Here is a 19,630-nt window from a genome sequence, read left to right on the forward strand (position 1 = left end):
TGAATAAAATCCAGCTATGGGCAGCAAAAAAAATGAAATAGACACCTTTATAAATAGTGTGCCCAGTTTTCTTTTTATGTATGACTTTGCAATAGACAGAATCAGAATCATGGAAAAGGAGAAATGCAAAGGAATCTATTTCTTTTACATCACTTTTTACACCATTTTTCTGCTTAGATAATTTTACGCAGTTTGAAAAAGTAAGGTTCATGATGTTTTTGCTAAAGGTGGCTTCTGCTAGAGGTGGCTTTAAATACCAGCACAGGTAATCTATTGCAAGCACCATTCTAAGTTAGAAAGTTACATCAGTACAGTAAAAGGAAATGGTGCTTTAGAAGAATAGGGAGCATTAAGTCAACTTGCATCTTATCATAACGGCAAGTCAGCCTTAAATTTTGAGAAAACTGCTTTAGTGCCCAAGAAAGCAGCATCCCCAGGCACATTATCAGCCTTATGACTAAGTTACAAGTGACAGAGGCATTTAGAATACAGGGATGCAGCAAGTCAAATGATTTCTTGGTGCCATTCAGACAAATTGCCTCCACAAGAGGAAACTGTAAAGGCAGATTTTTGGATTCCTTTACAATAAATATGCCCTAATTCTTGGGAATGTATCAAGAATGTGACAGCTTGTGGAGCTATGAGTAGCTTTAAGGAGACCTTTTCCCTTTGTATTTGTATTAACGAACTGTGCAGTCATTGTTTACTTCTTTAGCAAATCAAGAAAGAACAATTTTATGTTTGGACTTAATTTTTTTTTATGTTCAAACAGAAATGTATAAAGGAAGGTCACATCAGGTTTCTCTGTATATAGATCATAAAAATGCATAGCCCAGCATTTAAATGAGAAAAGATCATTACCTGAATAAAACAAACCAGGAATTAGCAGGCTGTTCATTGTAAGATATAGTATAATCACTGAATGATATCCTATACTGTTCATCTTCATAGCAGGAGTATTCACAAGAACAAGAACTGTGTTTGAACATGTATCTAAAAATTGCATTAAAAACATTTGATAAATCAGTTAAATGAATTGAATGTTAGAAAAGAAATTAGACAACATTAAAATAAAGTTTTTTTATATAAAAAAGTGTTTATTATAAATTGAGATATCGAGAATAAGATAGAGGTTAAACTAACAAAATCTACTTCCCTGGAGAGATTCATTAACAATTTATTTATCATGATTTTTTAATTAACAGTTTTTAAATTTACAGAGCAATGTAAATGTCTCGCCTGGCAGACATACTTTATAGAACTAAGTAATAATAATAGCACCATATTCTAATACAGTTACAAGTCTGGAGTTTGAGAAATTCAACAAATTAAAATAAGGGGTAGATTTATCAAAATATAAGTTCAGAGCTTAATACATAAAAACTCACCCACGTTCTATTCATTCCTATGGGGTTTTTAGAAGCATATTTATCAAAAAGTTAGTTCTAACTTTCCATTGATAAATACACTTCTTAAAATTCCATATGAATGAATAGAACATAGGTGAGTTTTTATGTATTAAGCTCTAAAGTCACATTTTGATAAATCTACCCCTATGTGTACGCGTTACTGTCTATAGTTAAAACAATTTCATTGGTTGAGCATAATAATGTAGTTTAAATGCAAGCTATAAAGGGAAAGTAGAACCCTCTATAATGCTATATTGAAAGCAACATCTGAGACAAGAATTTTGCAATTGTAACCCATTGAAAAATGTAAGAATAAAGATTATAATAAGTTACACCCCAGATTGTTTGTTAGCAACATACTTTAACCTGCAATGATTCCTATTAATGTTAATCAGCTTGCTCTAGAAATATGTATAGGTAGAGTACATGTTTTATTGTTGCACTTTGAAAATTCCATTTGTACTAAGGCCACAACAATAAAGTAGAATGCAAAGTCAAATCTCAATTTAACAATTCAGATTTTGCATTTTACAAATGTTTACTGGGATGTGTAAAATTAAAGTCTATTGTATCTGATACATTTATATTGGCATTTAAGGAAGAAAGAAAGAAGATCAAAACACTGCACCACCCACATGCACTAATTTTTTGTATGCGCTTTGGGCCCTACGGGAGAAAAGCGCTTTACAAATGTTTGTTGTTGTTTAAGTGTTGGTGCCCCATTTATATCTTCAATTTGGCCTACATTTATATTGGCAGGCACTGAAACACAAGCAAACATAAAAAAAAATAAATTGTAGTGGAATTCTCTATTAAGAAAGTGTAAGGTTACCATGTCCCCATTTCCAGGGGACTAGCCCAGTTTCAGGACCTTGGCCTCCAGGTAACAAACTTTCAAAATGTTGATTTTATTGTATTTCTATTGTATTTATTACATTAAAATACAAAAAACGCGCAATTCGCTTTATTGTCACATGCGTTGAGTCGCATATCGTCTGCGTTAAATAGCGTGCTACCGCAATGCGTTCATTTTAACAAATTGCATTAATTCTCGCATAGAAATGATACTAACGCATGATTCACAAACACATAAGAAGCGTTAGACGCGCGAAATATCGCATTAGTCTGTGCGAAAATTAACATCTACTTGGGGCAGCCGGTAATTATAGAAATTGTGGTTTGTGAGCTTTTGGCAACACAACATGGATTTTGCAGTGGGTTGGCCCTAGATTGATGTGTTGGCCCTAGATTGATGCTTCCTCCAGTTTTCAGGGAAACGGTCGTTTGCAGAAAAGTAGTTTTACGAATGTAATGGTTACGTGTGTTAAATTGTGTGCTAATATAGCAAGCGGCGTAATATATTGCTCGCAGCGGGAATTAACGCCCATGTGTGCCCTTAATTTAAGGTTGTAATAAGTCAATGTTGTTTAGGGAAATTACCTTCCATACATATTACAAAGCATTTTAGATCCAGCTTTGTACATTAACACATATTTTGGAACTTACCTCAAAAGAGAAACACCATGTTGTTCAGCATTTGATTCAAGAGCATTTTTCACTTTTTCTAAGGTTTCTTTAACACGGCTCATTTCTCTGGTTCCTATGAATATAATGAAAAACCTAGCATTCCAAACAAATTTATGTATACATAAAAAACACAACAGGTCTAATCTATTTAAGCACATATTTAATGAGCAATTCATATTTAACAATCTGTTACACACTAAAACAAAACTTGTCTGAATCCTTAATCCATGCATGCACAGATGTCATATCTTTCAGGTGTTGCTTCAATGTTTACAATTAGTGCCATTAGGTCAGGCCATGATTTATTCCTAATATCCTAGGCTATAGCTGTAGCAAGGTTTAACCGTAACTGAGTAGGGTTGCTTCGACTATAAGGATGAAATCTATAAGGAGCGTAGAGTTTTTTCTACACAACAAAAGTCAAAGTTAACAAATTATTTGAAACAAATTTACAAAAAAACTACATAAAATGTTTTACCTGCTTTTCTAGACTGCCAACATTTTCTAATGTATATTCCTCTCCAGCAAACCTGTAATTTAATGGCAGCTGCTTCTTCTTGACTAGTAGCATTCCTGTTTTGCCATGATGGTGGAATTTCATATTTATTATCTTAAAATAAACAAATAATCCATAAATTAACTTTTTTTTCTGTTAGTTGGTCCAGTATTAACAAAATCATACATCAAACTTTAATGCAACCCCTGTAAACCTGGCAATTATGAAAGTACAGCTGTAATATAAATGTAACTTTGGTTTATGTGCCTGAATATTCTAGTCTGCTTCATTATAAGTATCTCTATATCACATACAGTATCATTTATGTATGAATGAACAAAACATTATGGGGTTGATTTATTACCGCTTGATCTAAATTTTTGTTGTACAATTCAAGTCAATACGACTTCCTAGGCAAAATGTAATCATTTTCCTATCCTTCTTTTTTAGAGCAGAATATAAATTCAATCCATTCTAGTTTTTTTTATGGTTATGGTTTTTAGATTTGAATTTTTTAATAAATGAGAATGAATAAACCTTCAAGTTTATTCAAATGTTAAAAAAACCTATAAAATTCACAAATTTGAGGATATTTTAATAATTTTTATCTTGAAACAGACCCTGGTTGAGATACAATAAGAATCGGTATCATCAGAAAAAAAACAGTTTCAATTACACTTTTGAAAAAATGTTTAATTTAGTTTACCATATTAGTGTTAAAATACTCTCTTGAAGTGTTGTCAACTTTATAACTTTATTCTAGCAGTCAATTGAATGTTAGGCATATTTGGTAATCTTTCTCTGACATGTCAAATTTTAGTGAACAAACTCCAATACTCCACTGTGTATATACCAAGGCATGAATATCTGTAAGAGGTTTAGACTGTTAGCATTCTTGATATTAACTATGACAAACTGCATATGTAAACCCAATCTTGCATACAGTTTTCATACGATCTTGAGGACTCAATGACTGGCAAGCAGTCTTGCTAAAGTTAACTTTAAACAAGGACTTTATTGATAAACTAAAACTATCTGCTGTACATCATCAGTCACTGGATGCAAATACACAGTGCTTGAGATGTACGATAGAGGCTATTCAAACATCAGAAGGAGCGTGCCCTTTCTAATACATACCAGGCAGTGGCTCAGTGAAAGGACATCTATTTAGTAAAGGGTTCAACATAGTTGTCTTAGGATACAGAGATGGTAATGTAATAATAATTCTCAAGTTTTCCCACATCTAGTAAGTAACCCATAGACATTTGCTTTCAAAGAGCTGAGCAGTAAATTCTGGCTGCTTATTAGTTGCGATGGGTTACTAGGCAATTAGCCAACTTAAGTACATTTATTACATTAATTATTTGTAAAACTAAAAGTGCTTAATATTACTTCTGATATATCCATAATGGTACTTTGTAATTTAAAAATACTTACAATAATACTTATAATGTAGAATTATACACATTACCTGAAGGTTTTGTCAAAACGAGGTTGAAGTCCAAGGTGAGAGCTCTGAATGCAAATATCAAGTCTTGTGTAACTTTACTACCCATGGCTTCAACCAAAACCTGCCACAAGGCCATTTTGAATATCTAGTTTCCAACATAAAAGAATAGTAGGTTAAGAGTTTTGCATTTGTGGCAATGGACCATTTATCTTATATTATCATTCAAATGAAATTGTAGATAACACAAGAGAAGAAACTTATTAAAGCACTGAGCTATAGTTTATATAGTTTAATATTTATTATGTCGGCACTAGACAGCATTTAGCCTTTTTAGAAAACAAAAGCTTCTTTTGTAGTACTAGAACATATATTAGTATAAAATGAACAAAACACAATCTTCCTCTACAAACAAAACAACAGTTTTTTCCCCAAAATAACTGAAAATATTTTGCAAGCACTGTTTGCAAACTGCCTATTTCTCATACAGAGCTGAGACCCCAATTGATTCATATTAAATCAGATATATATTTGCTACCACTTATGATTCATTCCATTGACTGACTTGCAATCATATCTTATGTTGGTAAAGATCAGCTGTTGGTAAGATCGTTTGACAATATCCGCATCTCTGCACATATCCTGTGAGAGTTTGAGGTCAGTGAGTGGACTGTTCAAAATACAATTTGCTGAACTGTATCTAGAAATCATCTGTACAATAAACTGCAACTTATAATCTTGGGAAACAGCAATCTTGTTTTCAAGTTCTATTTTTTTAATTGAGATGTTAAGCTATTATTAGGTAACTGCAGGGAAATACATAAGATATACCTCAGGTATTACACAACACTCAGTGCAATTATGCAGTAAAATAAGAAGGGAATTATATGCTAAGTTAGAAGAACAAGATAATTAAATGGTGAAATAAACACACAGCTAAGAAAAAGGACACAACCATATATTTCTTTAGCATAATTATGCTTGACTACACCACCCATTCAACATTGTTTATTATCATTCATTTTCCTTTGCTGGCAGTGGCTCTAATAATGTCATACTACATACTGCCAAACATGGCAACTGTCTAAATCATTTCAGACAAGCTAGTTTCATCAAATATGAACTTCTCAGTCTGACGGAATACCTATGTGGCACCTATGAACATTAGGTAAGATTTTGGCCCAATGATTTTATCAATTGAAAACATATTCAAACTCAACCAAACACATCTCAGTATATGGCTTAGCTGCAAGATGTACAAGATATTAACTTAATGTTGTTTTTCCTAAGAATTCAATATTTTCTCTCAGTATGACAGAAATGCAAAATACAATTACAAAAAAAATTACTACAGTGTGTTTTATGACCACACTGCAAAACATTTTTCAGGATGCCAAAATATTGTGCTTGTTTGAGGAGGTGTGAAATTTTTCTAATTGTTCTTTTGAATTAACATTTACAAAAAGTCCAATGTTAACAACGACCGTACATGGGCATATTTTCATAACAAATGGTACAGTACTAAATACTAAACCTATCACTTTTTTGCTCAGGATTAAAATAATGGAAACCATGTAATATATTGCTATTCTTATTTTAGCTCTACAATAACATATACATTGCCCTACATTGTTAATAAAGCTCCTTTCCACTATGCTACAACTGTTTCTCATAAAAAAATAATTATACCATCTAGATATCCTATTCTAAGTTGCTCATGCCAGAAATTCTCAAAATCAGGTTAACCAAACCCTTCTTTCAATTTTCCATTAATAATGAACTCTAGTCAATACAACTGTCTCCCCAGAGTGCAAAGAGGCAGCAGATGTGAAAGGCAAATGGTGGAGATGACATCTGTTGGTAGTATTTTTTTTCTGATAAAAAAAGACTGCATGGAGAAATTCTTGGCAGATTCACGAAAAAGTTTGCCTAGAGCAAAAATAAGAATTTTGCCTTCAGCTGGTACAAGGCAAAAAAGTTCACTCCTCCCTAATGTAACTAAGTGGAACATACAAAGTTTCAGTACTCCGGCTGCAGCCTGCGGGGCCCCCCACCTCAATCGCTATGTCAACCCCCTCCCCCCACCAAGTACTGAAATTCCTCCTTGCTGCCGTGATGGGGGGAATATGCACCGTGCCTGCAGTTGCCAAAGGCAGCGAACTGAATTGGCAGGGGCCACGGGGCCCACCAGGATTTTTTCCTGGTGCCCTGCTGGCCCAGTCCAACTCTGCCCATTAAGAATTTTTCATTAGCACATAAAATGCCAGCACCAGACTGGAACCATTATTGGGATATGTTATTGGAATGCTGACCAATCATTTCAGTACCTTCTAGCACTAAACAAATACTCGGGTAATTAATTAAGGTTACAGTGAAAAGGTTTTAGCATACAGACAGAAGTGCAGTGCATGACTGTGCGTGACATGTACCAAGTGCTTAGATTACCAGCACTCCGATTAATGTGCATTTAAACTTACAAGCAAAGTTTGGTAGGTTGAGCTGCACACATTAGAATTCATTGTTTCTTCTTTTTACTATACATCTATTTACCCAGGTTAGTTAAACTTCTATAAATAAAGCCGCAATATTGTATGTGTCAAAACATGTTCATTTAAAAAAAAAGTAACTGTCACTAGTATTAAAAAAAAAAGTATGTTTAAAAATATATTCCCAAATATTGAATTCATTTTTTGCATATATTTATTTGGGTATTTAAATATTTATAAGTTCATCAAATTTTTTTAAAGCTGAAACCAATATATTCATGCTGTGAATTGCTGACAGATTTCACCTGGTCTTGCAGGCTGATTTCAGCATGAGTCTGCTATTTGCAATTCATAACTGACAAACAGGATAGTTGAGCTGTTGGGTTGAGGAAGCAGACTATGAAACCATTTATATTGCAGAAACTGTGGAAAATAACAAAACCTGTTTGTGAAAAGAATTATTAGACATCCACTACAATATCCATATATGTTTGCAGGAACAACAGTTCTTTGTTAATTAGATACATATCTTTACCTGGAAATGCTCTTTGGCCAATTTTATATAGCTTGTTTTCTCTTTTTGTGGACAAACTGCTAATTCCAGCTCCATTAGGGCTTGAGAAAGTTCATTTTCATTGCCAAATGAATGAAATACTTTCCAAACTGCTTTGAGAATATGTTTTACTTGATCCATAAAGCGACAGCTTTCCTGAACAATAGAAGATAATAAAAAATGAAGATTTGGGATGCAGTATTATTTTAATACCTAATTAGTTCTAAAAAAAAAGATCTTGTGCTTAAAGGGATTCTGTCATGAATATTATGGTATAGTATTTTAGCTAATATATTAAGCTATTGGTTCTAGTTATGAGCACATGGGCACATGAGGCATGGATTCACAGTGAAATTTTGCATTTCACCATATGCAAATTTTTTTTTTGCGAAACTGCGGCAAAAATTCACCACGAAAAAAAATCACAGAGACAAAAATGTCACTGATACAAAACAATGGGCACTAATTTAATGCATTAGGAGTGAAAAAAAAGTTGCACGTAAAAAAACGTTGCCCACGTAAAATTTGTTGCCAATTGACAAATTGCATTTTGCAACTTTTTCGCCAGTTTTGCAGATATTTTGGCGAAGCAAGACAGATTCACTCATCACTAATACAGTAGTTTCTCCTGCTGAGGAGTCACGGCAGGACTTGAGTGTTTAACTATTGGGTGCTAAGAAAATGACTAGCCCCACGTCAAATTTCAAAAATAAATATAACATATCAGTTGCTGTTTTGAAAAATTGATGTCACTGCAGGATTCTGCTGGAAGAGCACTATTAACTGATGAATTTTGTAAAAATAAATAAAGCTACTGTATACCTGTAGCTTCTTCCTAGAGGAATTTTTATTTTTAATTTTTTAAAATGTCAGATTAAGTGCATTATATTGTGCCGGTTTCAGATAATAATGTTTACATTTAGGATGCAGTCAAGCTTTATTTAAATTTTCCAAATTATTGATGGGTTAGGGTTCCAATTGTACACTGACATATACATGTCAACATGGGATGTGCTCAGTATTAACAAACAAGCGTGATTGCTGCTTTTTAGAGCATTGTTTAATGTAGCCTTTAGTTTTTCATTAAACTGTGCACAGCAGAGTCCTTTTTTTAAACTTCAGGTTCGATGGAAATACAAACCTTTTCTAGATATGGCATAACCGTTTCTTCATCACCAAAGACAAATGGCACTGTACTGCAGAGGTGAATGTGGTGTCCTAAGGGGGAACTTGCTGTGAAACGTAAAACATGACGTCTGAAAAAAAAGGAAAGTAAAACAAATAAAATGTAAAATGACAGCAAATGTATTTTAAAAAATACTACAAAAACATCCATGAATATTACACTTTCTTGAGCCTTTAATATAATTTTCTTTAAAGGGGACCTGTAACCATGTCCAGATCGGGATTCAAAATAGGCCCTGGCATTTCAAGTACACAGAGGTCCAAACAGACCCCCACAGGCCCACTAAATAGTGTATGACATCTTACAGCAGCCCCTTTGGCATTTGGCAGAATCCTCAAATAGCCAGTCTGGGCCTGCCTGTAACCCTAAGAAATATTTCCAAATTTCTTTCTATTGTGTTTGTTAAGCAAAATAAACTTTACTTATTATATATAAACTACATAATCTTGTTTCCTTCAGTCTTGGAATTCACAAACAGCAAGAAGGCAGGCATCATTTTGTGGACAGTTATTAAGACAAGCTTTGTAACACCCCCAAAATCTTTTGCATGGTCCAGAAAAGGGGACTTGATGCCCATCCCCATGCACGACTACACAATTATAGACAGTGAGGAGGGAGGGGGTATGTGTGAAGTGAAATCTAGGAAGTGCTAAATGGAAAGTGAAGGTAATTGCCTGCCCTGCCTCTATGTCTGAGCAGGTTAGGCAATATAAAAAGTATTAAATATCTATATGTTTAACGTAACAATTACCTCTATTATACATATTTTTATGTGTGGGTGACAGCACCCAATTTTATGTTTTTTCTTTTTTTGAAAATTAGCAAGGACAGACTTGCTACAAAATTCTTGGAATATTCTTTCAAATTTGTAATTTCTTATAATAAACCTGAGCCTTTAGGTAATGTTATTAATACACAGTAATTTATCTAGTTTTTACACACCAATAAAATCATTAGTGTAAGTATATTTCTAAGGATAAAATCACAAGTATGATTTTAATTCTGTAATTTAACACAGAGAAATAAATAAGGTTTTGTATTATAAGGCTCAAGACTGGCTGCTCTGGCAACATTGATTCCATATCTACTGTTGTAATACTGAGGCAGCAAAGTTTTGCACTTTATTGGCAGAGGGTGTCTGTGTGATTTACCATTAAAAAACCAGTAAGACCTAGAGAAAAAAAAAGAGATATTAAAAATGTACAGTTTTGCCAAAAGGGTGTTTTGTGGAAATCCATGAATTACATTTGACTCCTTTTTAAATCTGCATTAGTAATACACTCTTTTATATACAACTTATCTGATATTGTTAATGTTACCTATTGCCCTATTCTACCTGATGGCTGCCTCATGACTACAGAGCAGCCACATTTTATAAACTACATTTAAGTTTCTGAAGCATACAGGCAAACCTATCAGTGAAGAGTAAAAGTACAACATATTTAAATGCATTAAACAACCATTCATATTTGTTATGTCTTTCTTGTCTCACATGGTAATTCATTTAATTTTTGACAGAAACTTTGCTATAATTTTGTCAAACAATGGACAAAACAAATAGGAAGTAAAACTTTATACTGTACCTGCAACATTTTTATTTGATAAAAGAAACTTTATTTGGACTACACTTTAATATACTACAAGGTCTTTGTTCTCTTCCAGTAACAGAAATGCTGTAGAACAATTTCAGCTGATTAAAACAAGAAAATATTTTGTTCAATGGATCTTTCAGGTATGATAGTTTTATATTACAGTACCTACTTTAACTTATTTTGCCTGGTTATATCTCTATAAGCAGCATGGACTGTATAGACACCTGTGCTTCTTCAAATCCATAAACCTGACAATTGTGTCCCTGCTCATAGTCTGCATTCTGCACCAGATGGAAAATAAGGTGCAAAGCACCAAGTATAGTGACATTAGTGACAAGTGTACTAAATGCCTGCCCAAAGTAATTATGGCAGATCTCCTTAGTGCCTTGTTCGCCTGATGTAGTGTTTAACAGCAGTCCTCTTATGAAATATTTGTTGTTTTGTTAATGTTCAATGCTATGCAACACTGCTGACATTAGAGGGCACCCTCTACAGCAAGACAGTAAGTATTATAGTCACTAAAGCCTTCTGTGTGTGTGTGTGGGTTAACGCTTCACACCTCGCACTTTTGGCTTGCATGTTATAAATAATATGCATGCTACAAATGTGCCAGGCGATACCCATGTTCCAACAATTTCCTGCCAAACTGTATGCAGAGCTGCATAAAGGAGAATAGCATTTAACTATTTTCATTAATGATAATACTGTTTATTGAAATAATAAATTGTATTTATTAACAAATGATTGACATAACTTACCCAGGAGGAAGACTAATCATAGTGGATTTGGTTACATATGTATGTATTTTTAAAACAACTGGTCCAGTGCATAGATTTTTCCAGGAAAACTGCTCTACAGTTAAAAGGCTTTTTTCCAAACCAGGTTCTTCTGTGACTGTAAATCCATTTAATAACAATGAAAAGCAAATGTTAGTGCAGAAGACTATTGCAAAATAAATATACCACAAAGAACCAGAAGGTATATTTCCTGGTTTCAACTTACACGGAGAATCTCCCCAGTGTGCTAGCGCTGAAAAACTAACTAAAATTTCTGTAGGCTTCAAGTTGTCTACATGTAAGTAATAAGATCCTCGCTCATCTGTTGTCTGCAATAAAAACAAAATATATGCATTATTTATTTTGGGATTGAATCCTCTTATAGTTTTGGAATAATGTAACTGAGTCTTAATAGAAGAACTGTGAAAAATCTTATTGCACTGAGATAAAAATGTCATCTTAATAAATATGCATGATATCTGCACACCTTTTTACTTTTATATAGATATTTAAATGTTGTTACCATATATTGTCTAGAACTGTAACCAGCGTAGTGTGCCTACAATAGCATGTCTTGTCTGCATTTAAAATCACTTAGAGCCAACATATTGCATCTGTTAGATGATGAAGGTAATTTATTGTCAGGATTTGATTACAGCATTTGTAGCTGGTAACTGCACCCTTTTCCCTTTTGCCTGAACAAATAGGTTCCATAAGTGTTATGAGTGTTGTGAGAGTGTTTAGTGATCTGTCTAGTTAATCCATGTGTAGAAGGGAAAGGTTGTCTTTACTGTAAGGGTGAAGACACACAGAGCTACTTAGTAGCAGCTACTTGTCACAGATACTAAATGCCAGAAAATACCCTGCCACAGACAATATTGAGAACTGCCTCTGCTAAAACACATGTAGAGACAATTATCAGTAAAAGATAAGCTATTTTTGTAGAAATGACAAGTAGCTGCTATTAGTGGCTCTGTGTGTCTTAGGGAAAATTAGAAAGCTTTAATTAGTTAAAAATGAAGAGTGGCAGGGGGAGAACGGCAAATGAAGGAGGTTAAGTAGTTGAACAGGAGAAAAAAGGGATGGAGAGGGAAAGAGACTGTACCAGTTTTAATCAGGATGATAAGTGAGGAAAAAGAAACTGAGAGAAAGAAAGCGGAGAAAAGGTTATCAGAATGAGATGGGCTGCAACAAGAGTGAAGCTAAAGTCTTGCTATGGGGTTCCTGGATGTGCTTAGGCTGTTCCCTCATTGTCCCTTGCAGCCTCAGATGATGAGAGTTTGTTAAACCTTGAAATTCCCAGATAGCCCATTCATCCAGGTATCGGAGTAATGTTTTTGATTGATGCTATTCCAATCTTTTTAAATCTTATTCCTTCTGTATCACTTTGATCTTTGCTCCCTGTGTATGACTCCACTTGTCTTTAGGTTCTGACTCTAGTAATAAATAGATGCCATGCATATCTGATCTCCTGTGTATAACAAGATATCTGCTTCTATCGTAATATCTCACACCTTCCCCTCTTCCCCTGTTGTGTATGACCTATCTAGTCTGACTGTTCTCTAGCTTCTCCTTCTGTGTTGCTTCTCTGTTTGCCTGTTCAGCCTGACTTGGAGCTGTCCTCTTCAAGGCAAGGAAATGGTCTCCTCAGTTTTGTGTCTTCCTCACTTATACAGACAAAAAGGAATTATGGTATTGGTAATAAAGAGATTCTGTCCATCAAGATAGCGTTTGTGGAGTGGCAGCATTTTCTAGACAGGACCAATCATCTCAAGAGCACCATTTCCTAATAGCATTAGGTGGGCTCTTTTTTTCACTCTAGATTTAACTTTGTCATGACATTCTGACCTGGATCTAAGAATGGGAAGGCTGATTTTTTTTTCTAGGCATCAGGGTTGTAACTTATTTTCCTAAAGACTGACATTCCCATCCTGGATAAGAGCCATTTTGTTTTTCAGCAATTATCCTCTATCTATACAACAAAATTAAAAAGACAACTTTTCCAGCTCATAAGGCCCAGGATCTGCTTCATAAGGATATGCTGAACCTTTGCAATGATTCTCTTTTTTATTTATAACAGTTTCTTGGGAACAAAAAGTTGATACTTTTTTTTTTTTTAACTTCCATAGGAAATTCTGGCCTGGCCAGGATATTAAGGATGTTGCCAAAGTGTGCTAGGAATAAGGTATCTAGATCTCCACGTTAAGGTTCCTCCAGCCTTTATCTTTGACTAGTAGGCCATGGTGCTCAATATCTCTTGACTTTATTGTTATACTGATACGTTATTTTGACTTGAAGCCCCCACTATTTCCCTTCACCTTACCAGACCTGCCGTAAATTAACATACTGAAGGCCTATTTTATTACAATATATATATTGGGATTCAGTGTTCAGTATGACATGGAAAGCTGTGTAAAAAAAACATTTGCAATCCGCCATGTTTTTGAACTTTGCACCCTGCCTTCCACAATAAATAAATTACCACAGGTCTCTGCTCTCTGTTTTGGGGTAGAGAGACTTGTGGCCACCCCATAAATACAGTGCTGAATTTATGAGGGGTGGGCAGGGGGTGGCACATAGGTGCCCCCCTTCCTGCCCCATAACTTGCATCTTACTCTGATGTGCAAGTTAGAAAGAGACATCAGACACAAGCTGCCTCAGGGCCCTGTAGTTACAACATGCCTTATGTCAGGCAGTAAGGACAAAGCTGCCTTACTTTTGCTGCAAGGTGCACTCTTGCACTTCTGTCCAGGAACTTTGTGAATTACTCCTGATGTCTTCATCACAAACACTAGTAGATCATACCTATCCAGTGCTCTTAAGTAGTTTGGGATTCTGTTACTGTTTACAGAGTATGAATTTACTGCAACAAGCAAATGTGTACAAAATAAATTATGCACGTTTATAACAATAAATAACTTAAGATAAGCTTTACTGCTAAATTAGCTGGGAAAATAAAGTAAGGCTATGCATGGCATATGTAGGATGGACACTTTGGTAAATGCTAAGTTACAAATTTAGTACAGTAACCTGATTAAACATGTATCATATAATTGGTAAGGAGAGTGATTAGTTATCACATTGCATTCCCTACAGAGACATTTCAACACCACTAAAAAGTGAAGACTTTCACAGATTTATAGCATACTACATTTCTTTTAATAGGCGTTAACACATTTGTTGCATTTTACTTTTTTAAATAAGAAAGAGCATATTCATGAAAAAACAAGAAACTCTATTTATGTCTTGCCTATTTCATATTAACCCTTTTCCCATGAATCCAAATTAAAGGAAAACGAAAGGTAAAAACTAAGTAAGCTTTATCAGAAAGGTCTACGTAAATACAGCCATAAGCACTTGCAGAATTGCTGCTCTGAGTTCTCAGTGAAAAAAACACCACATTTCTTTCCTTTTATTCTGTATACATGATCTTATGTGTCAGACTTCCTGCTCTCAGAAAAATCCATCAGAGTCTCCTCAGTTTGCTCCTCTCTCCCCCTCCTTTCTCCTCCTCCCTCTCCCCCTCCCCTATCTGTTGTGTAATCTGAGTTTAGAGCTGTTCCAGGAGCAGTGTGCAACTGCTATCTTAAGCAAGCAAAGGGAGCTTCTATGGCTGTTTACTCAGGAATGGTAAAGCATTCTAGCATGCCCTTTTGTGACTAATCTATTGACAATAAAATGCCAAAATTCCTTTTCTTCTCCTTTTCTATTGTAGAAGAAATGTCATATTTCAAATTTCATAAAAAGCCTTCTGTATAATAAGTTGTTGCTTATTTCACAACCTAACAGGTTATAGCTGTAGGAAGGGAGGTGTTTGTTTATATAAAAGTTTTCTCTCTGAGGTATGGTAGTGTATAAATTATTATAAAAATATGCTGTAAGAACACTGCAATATGGCATTCTTCCAGAATAAGTGCATATTGCAAGACAAGGACACTGCCCTCTATGGCTCAAATATCTCTATTTGTGCAATTTGTAACTACTGTTAACAGTGTCTTTTTTATTTCCCCCAGTCTCCTGTGTTTTCTATATTTCAACATGCTTCTCATCTTCTGAAGTGGATTCTCAATGGATATATTTTCAGTCTCACAGCCTCTTGAGCAATATGTTTTGAATTTTGCCTTTAGCTTGCCAGTTTATTGCTACTGCTTTTTTTTTTTTAATAAGAGTCTATTTACTTTCATGCCTGGTATACCTTAGAATGTCTTCTGTTAGTGCAGCCCTGTATTGTTTTTAAGTCTTTTATTTCCTAAAGCTTTTGCATTACTTCCAATATGTTTTGTTCAGGGAAATGATACTCTCTGCCATTTGAATTACTCCAGTAGAGGTGCCCTGGGCATCATCAAACTAAACATGACTACTATATTATAAAATAAATAAATATTGAGTCTGTTATTCAAGTTACTAAACAGTAATTAGACAAGTAACCTCAGACTAATATGGCTAAATTTACTGATGGTCTTACAAAAATGCTTACTGCATTTGAATCCGTCATTTTGTAAGATGATCTTATATACGGTGTCTAAACACTATCTGCTAAATTTTCTCTGAATCCATGTGATATTTCCATGTGCACTATTCCTTAAATCTTATTTTGTTTCCATTTAAGAATGCTGACTGAAATAGAATGTATGTGCCCCAGTGTGTCTGCACTAAAGTTTATATTATATGTAATCAATGTGGATGTATAATTACAAATCGCATAGGTATTACAGAAGTCTACAGACATTTCTGTGCTGCAGTAAATAATTAATTCCATGAATAGACTCTGTTGTTATAAGAGACCAAAATCACTAAGGTCAAAAAATTCAACAAAGTCTCAAGAGCAAAACTGTTTTCCTTATCTTGGTCTCTCAACTTGTCCTTTCTCACCTTGCATCAATAATTTATACTAGATAATTGTATCCTTAGATTTCCATTGCCCTAAATAAATCACATTGGAAAAGGGGCTTCTCAATATGTATTTAACTGAAATAAAAGAATGTTGATACTTGTTAAAAGGTAATTATGTAAAACTTTTTTCACAATTAAACAAGATCTCATTCTAAGGAACATTTGTAGAAAATTTCCAGTGAGTTATTTGTAAATGCATTTGCAACTGAAGGCAGTTCCTGTCTGTCTCCTACACCTCTTTTCTTCCCCAACTACTATCATGGAACCATTGTATCAGTAGCCAGATCTACTCCATCCACAATGCTTTCTGTGATTAAAAAGCCTGCTAAAAGGGAGGCCAACAGAAGTGTGAAAAGCATTGTGGGAACTGGAGCCTTGACTGGAGAATGGTTGATTTCTGATACAAATAACTCTAAAATCACTGAAAAACTTTAATACATACCGTAAAGTACCTTAGCATTTGAGTTTCATGTTTGGGTGTACATCCTCTTTAATGGCAAAGTAGTATAGTATAAATATAATATGTATTGCCTACTAGAATGGCTGCATACAATGCTATGGACAGAATGCAGTGCTATTTTCTGACAGTATTGTTTCAGTGCACATTGTTAGGACTAAGTTGCCACATGTCATTTTTTTAAACCCCAGTCCTGCCATTAAAATATCATCACAACAATATCTAATGCATTCCTATTTAATCTGTGGATTTGGTAATCCACACCCTCAATATTCTAACTTCCAATGGCAGAATGGAGGGCACAGGAATTTTAGGGCTATAGTCAAATGGGACATTTTAATCACTTACTTTATTCAATAAAATATAACCATGTGAATATAGGTGTATCAAACTACTTATTTAAGTAAGTAAAAAAAAAATGAGATCAAGCTTATGAGTAAGATCAATGTACTGACTGATACAATACATTATCACTGTCATTGTAATAGCTCATTCTGGTCACATAATTTTAGCTTCCAAAAATTGTGCCTATTTCAGCTTTATATATCTAAATATAACGGGATAACTATAAACAACCAACTTGCTATTTAGATGACTCATGATATAAAAGAAGTATATCCTAATTTTCTATAGTGTACAACATGGAAGTAGCACCATCATCAGTCTCAAACATTATGTTTTTATTAGATTGTTGGGGGAAACCAAAAGACTAGGAAGAAACCCATGCAGATATGGGGAGAATACACAAACTCCTTGCAAATAGTGCCCTGGCTGGAATAAAACCCAGGACCCCAGCACTGCAAGTTAACAGTGCTAAACACTGTGTATTACAACATTTTCCAAGAGAAATATAATACCAAAAATGTTCATCACGTATCACATACGAGAACACATGAATAAAAATGAGGCCCTAGGCAGTAAAATGACATGGGTGCCCTTTCTTCCACATATATGATCCAATATGTTGCTTCTGACTGGGTCAGAGAGGCAGTGTATACAAATAAGTATCAAACTATACATTTTTAAATAAAATTCTTTTTTACGTGCCAAAAGTTGTGTACTAGCCACAAAATGTGTGTGTGCATATAAGCACTTGGCTTTGAGAGAACACTGGCCTGCAAATGTGTAAAGACCTAGAGCTGATGGGGCCCTAGGCAGGAAAGACTTTTTGACAAACATGAAAAGTGTACCACCTAAAAACCAACTTGTGAAAAAAGGCTTTAGCTGATTTCTTCAATAAGATTCCCAGTGCATCATTTACTGCATTTTGTGGTAATATGGCAAGTAAACTTTTTGCATTAAGCAGTAGTGTTTTATTATACCACTGCTAAACAAAAACATTTTCTTGCAAAGTTTAGGATTTAGGTTGAAAACAATGATATCTCATTTCTTTATGATTTTGTATTTCTAACCTTTGGTGAATGATTTATCAGTATGGAAAAAGTAATATTAGAAAGAAACAGTACATGTAGTGTCAACCATTAAAAAAAAGATGTAAAATAGGGGTGCTACTGTATCTGTCTTCTTCCTGTCTTGCAAGAAACTTTACAGTCTTTATTAAAAATACTTTCCTGTCTAGGTGTCAGCATTCAGGCTTGTCAGAGTAGAGCATAAAAGCAGAAATGAATAAAACTGAATTGAGAGGAAAGTGACATTGAACGCCCTTTGAAAAGAAATAAAAAAATTCTTTACCTTGAAGTCTGATTTCTGGCATGTGTACGGATAGGTATTTGGTTTGTGAAAAACATATAAAGTCCTGTAAATGCACAATAAAATCTCAATTTATTTTCTTTTATACTGAATGATCATGATATAGAAAAACATAAAAAGCATTATGTTTTAGAAGAGTTTGAACCCTAAAAGCTACTTTATTATTATTATATCTTTCTAGTAGCAGATCAATACACTTTGGCTTCCCATAGAAAAACCTAAAGAAAAAAAGCAATAGCCCACAATGAGAGAAGAGAAAAGTGATCTTTAGTAATAGACTTTCTGGGCATGAAAACCCTTTGCTAATAAGAATGAGCAGAGGACAGCCAAGCTACAGTCCATAACTCCTATGGGCAAATCACTCAGATGGTTTGAAACTTTATAATATGAAATATGCTATAAGTACCTGTATTGGTCCATTTATACATGTCTAAATAGCATGTATAGATAGTTTGTAGTGCTGGCAAATTATCTGTTACTCAGTTCTTCACAGTTCGTTTAAAATTCATAATCATAACAAATAAGTTCTCAAGTGTATTTTAAAAGCAATTAGCCAGTTTAATACAGAGATAAATTGGGAACTCCTGCATCTCATCCTATTGCAGAACAATCCTTTAATTACATTTTTAATAAAAAAATACTCTGTAAGGACAAAACAGGAACTGTCATGCTGGTAAATCACAAATAACTATAATATCTGGCATTTAAATAATTTTGAAAGTGTTTTTTAAAGGCAAGGTATAACTCAACTAGAGATATTTTAAAACAGCCCTCATACTAAAATACTGTAAGTAAGCCCAGTTAAATAACATTCACACTTCAAATTTGTATAAAGAAAAACTGCATATTCATAAGCAATGCACTGAATCAAGGGATTTAGGGACAAATGGGCCAAGTCTGAAATCTTCTAGATATGTGACTTTAATGTTCTGGACACCTTAATAGGTCAGTTTTTTGTTGACAGATTAAGGAATTTTGTTTGTCATTACATGCAAATTCAGTTTATGGATTGCCTACAGTTTTGTGAAGGACTGTATTTGCCATCCCTCCTATTAACTTTTTATCTAGTCTCTAGCCTTTTTACAGTTTGCCATTTTA

At 34.3% G+C, this 19,630-nt stretch overlaps 1 protein-coding gene across 1 annotated transcript in view; it reads right to left on the minus strand.

Annotated features, from left to right (window-relative positions):
- Nucleotides 1–19,630, minus strand: part of adgb (androglobin) — a 101,565-nt gene that overhangs the window by 37,754 nt on the left and 44,181 nt on the right. The window contains exons 16-24 of the mRNA XM_002936374.5: nucleotides 18,515–18,578; nucleotides 11,699–11,801; nucleotides 11,455–11,590; nucleotides 9,060–9,174; nucleotides 7,901–8,074; nucleotides 4,904–5,027; nucleotides 3,415–3,546; nucleotides 2,916–3,009; nucleotides 862–993 (exon numbers count right to left, since the gene is read on the minus strand). Of these exons, the coding sequence (XP_002936420.4) occupies nucleotides 862–993; nucleotides 2,916–3,009; nucleotides 3,415–3,546; nucleotides 4,904–5,027; nucleotides 7,901–8,074; nucleotides 9,060–9,174; nucleotides 11,455–11,590; nucleotides 11,699–11,801; nucleotides 18,515–18,578 (1,074 nt within the window). The remainder of the gene's footprint in view (nucleotides 1–861; nucleotides 994–2,915; nucleotides 3,010–3,414; nucleotides 3,547–4,903; nucleotides 5,028–7,900; nucleotides 8,075–9,059; nucleotides 9,175–11,454; nucleotides 11,591–11,698; nucleotides 11,802–18,514; nucleotides 18,579–19,630) is intronic.

This window comes from Xenopus tropicalis, chromosome 5, assembly GCF_000004195.4.
Source record: "Xenopus tropicalis strain Nigerian chromosome 5, UCB_Xtro_10.0, whole genome shotgun sequence".
Classification (NCBI taxonomy): domain Eukaryota; kingdom Metazoa; phylum Chordata; class Amphibia; order Anura; family Pipidae; genus Xenopus; species Xenopus tropicalis.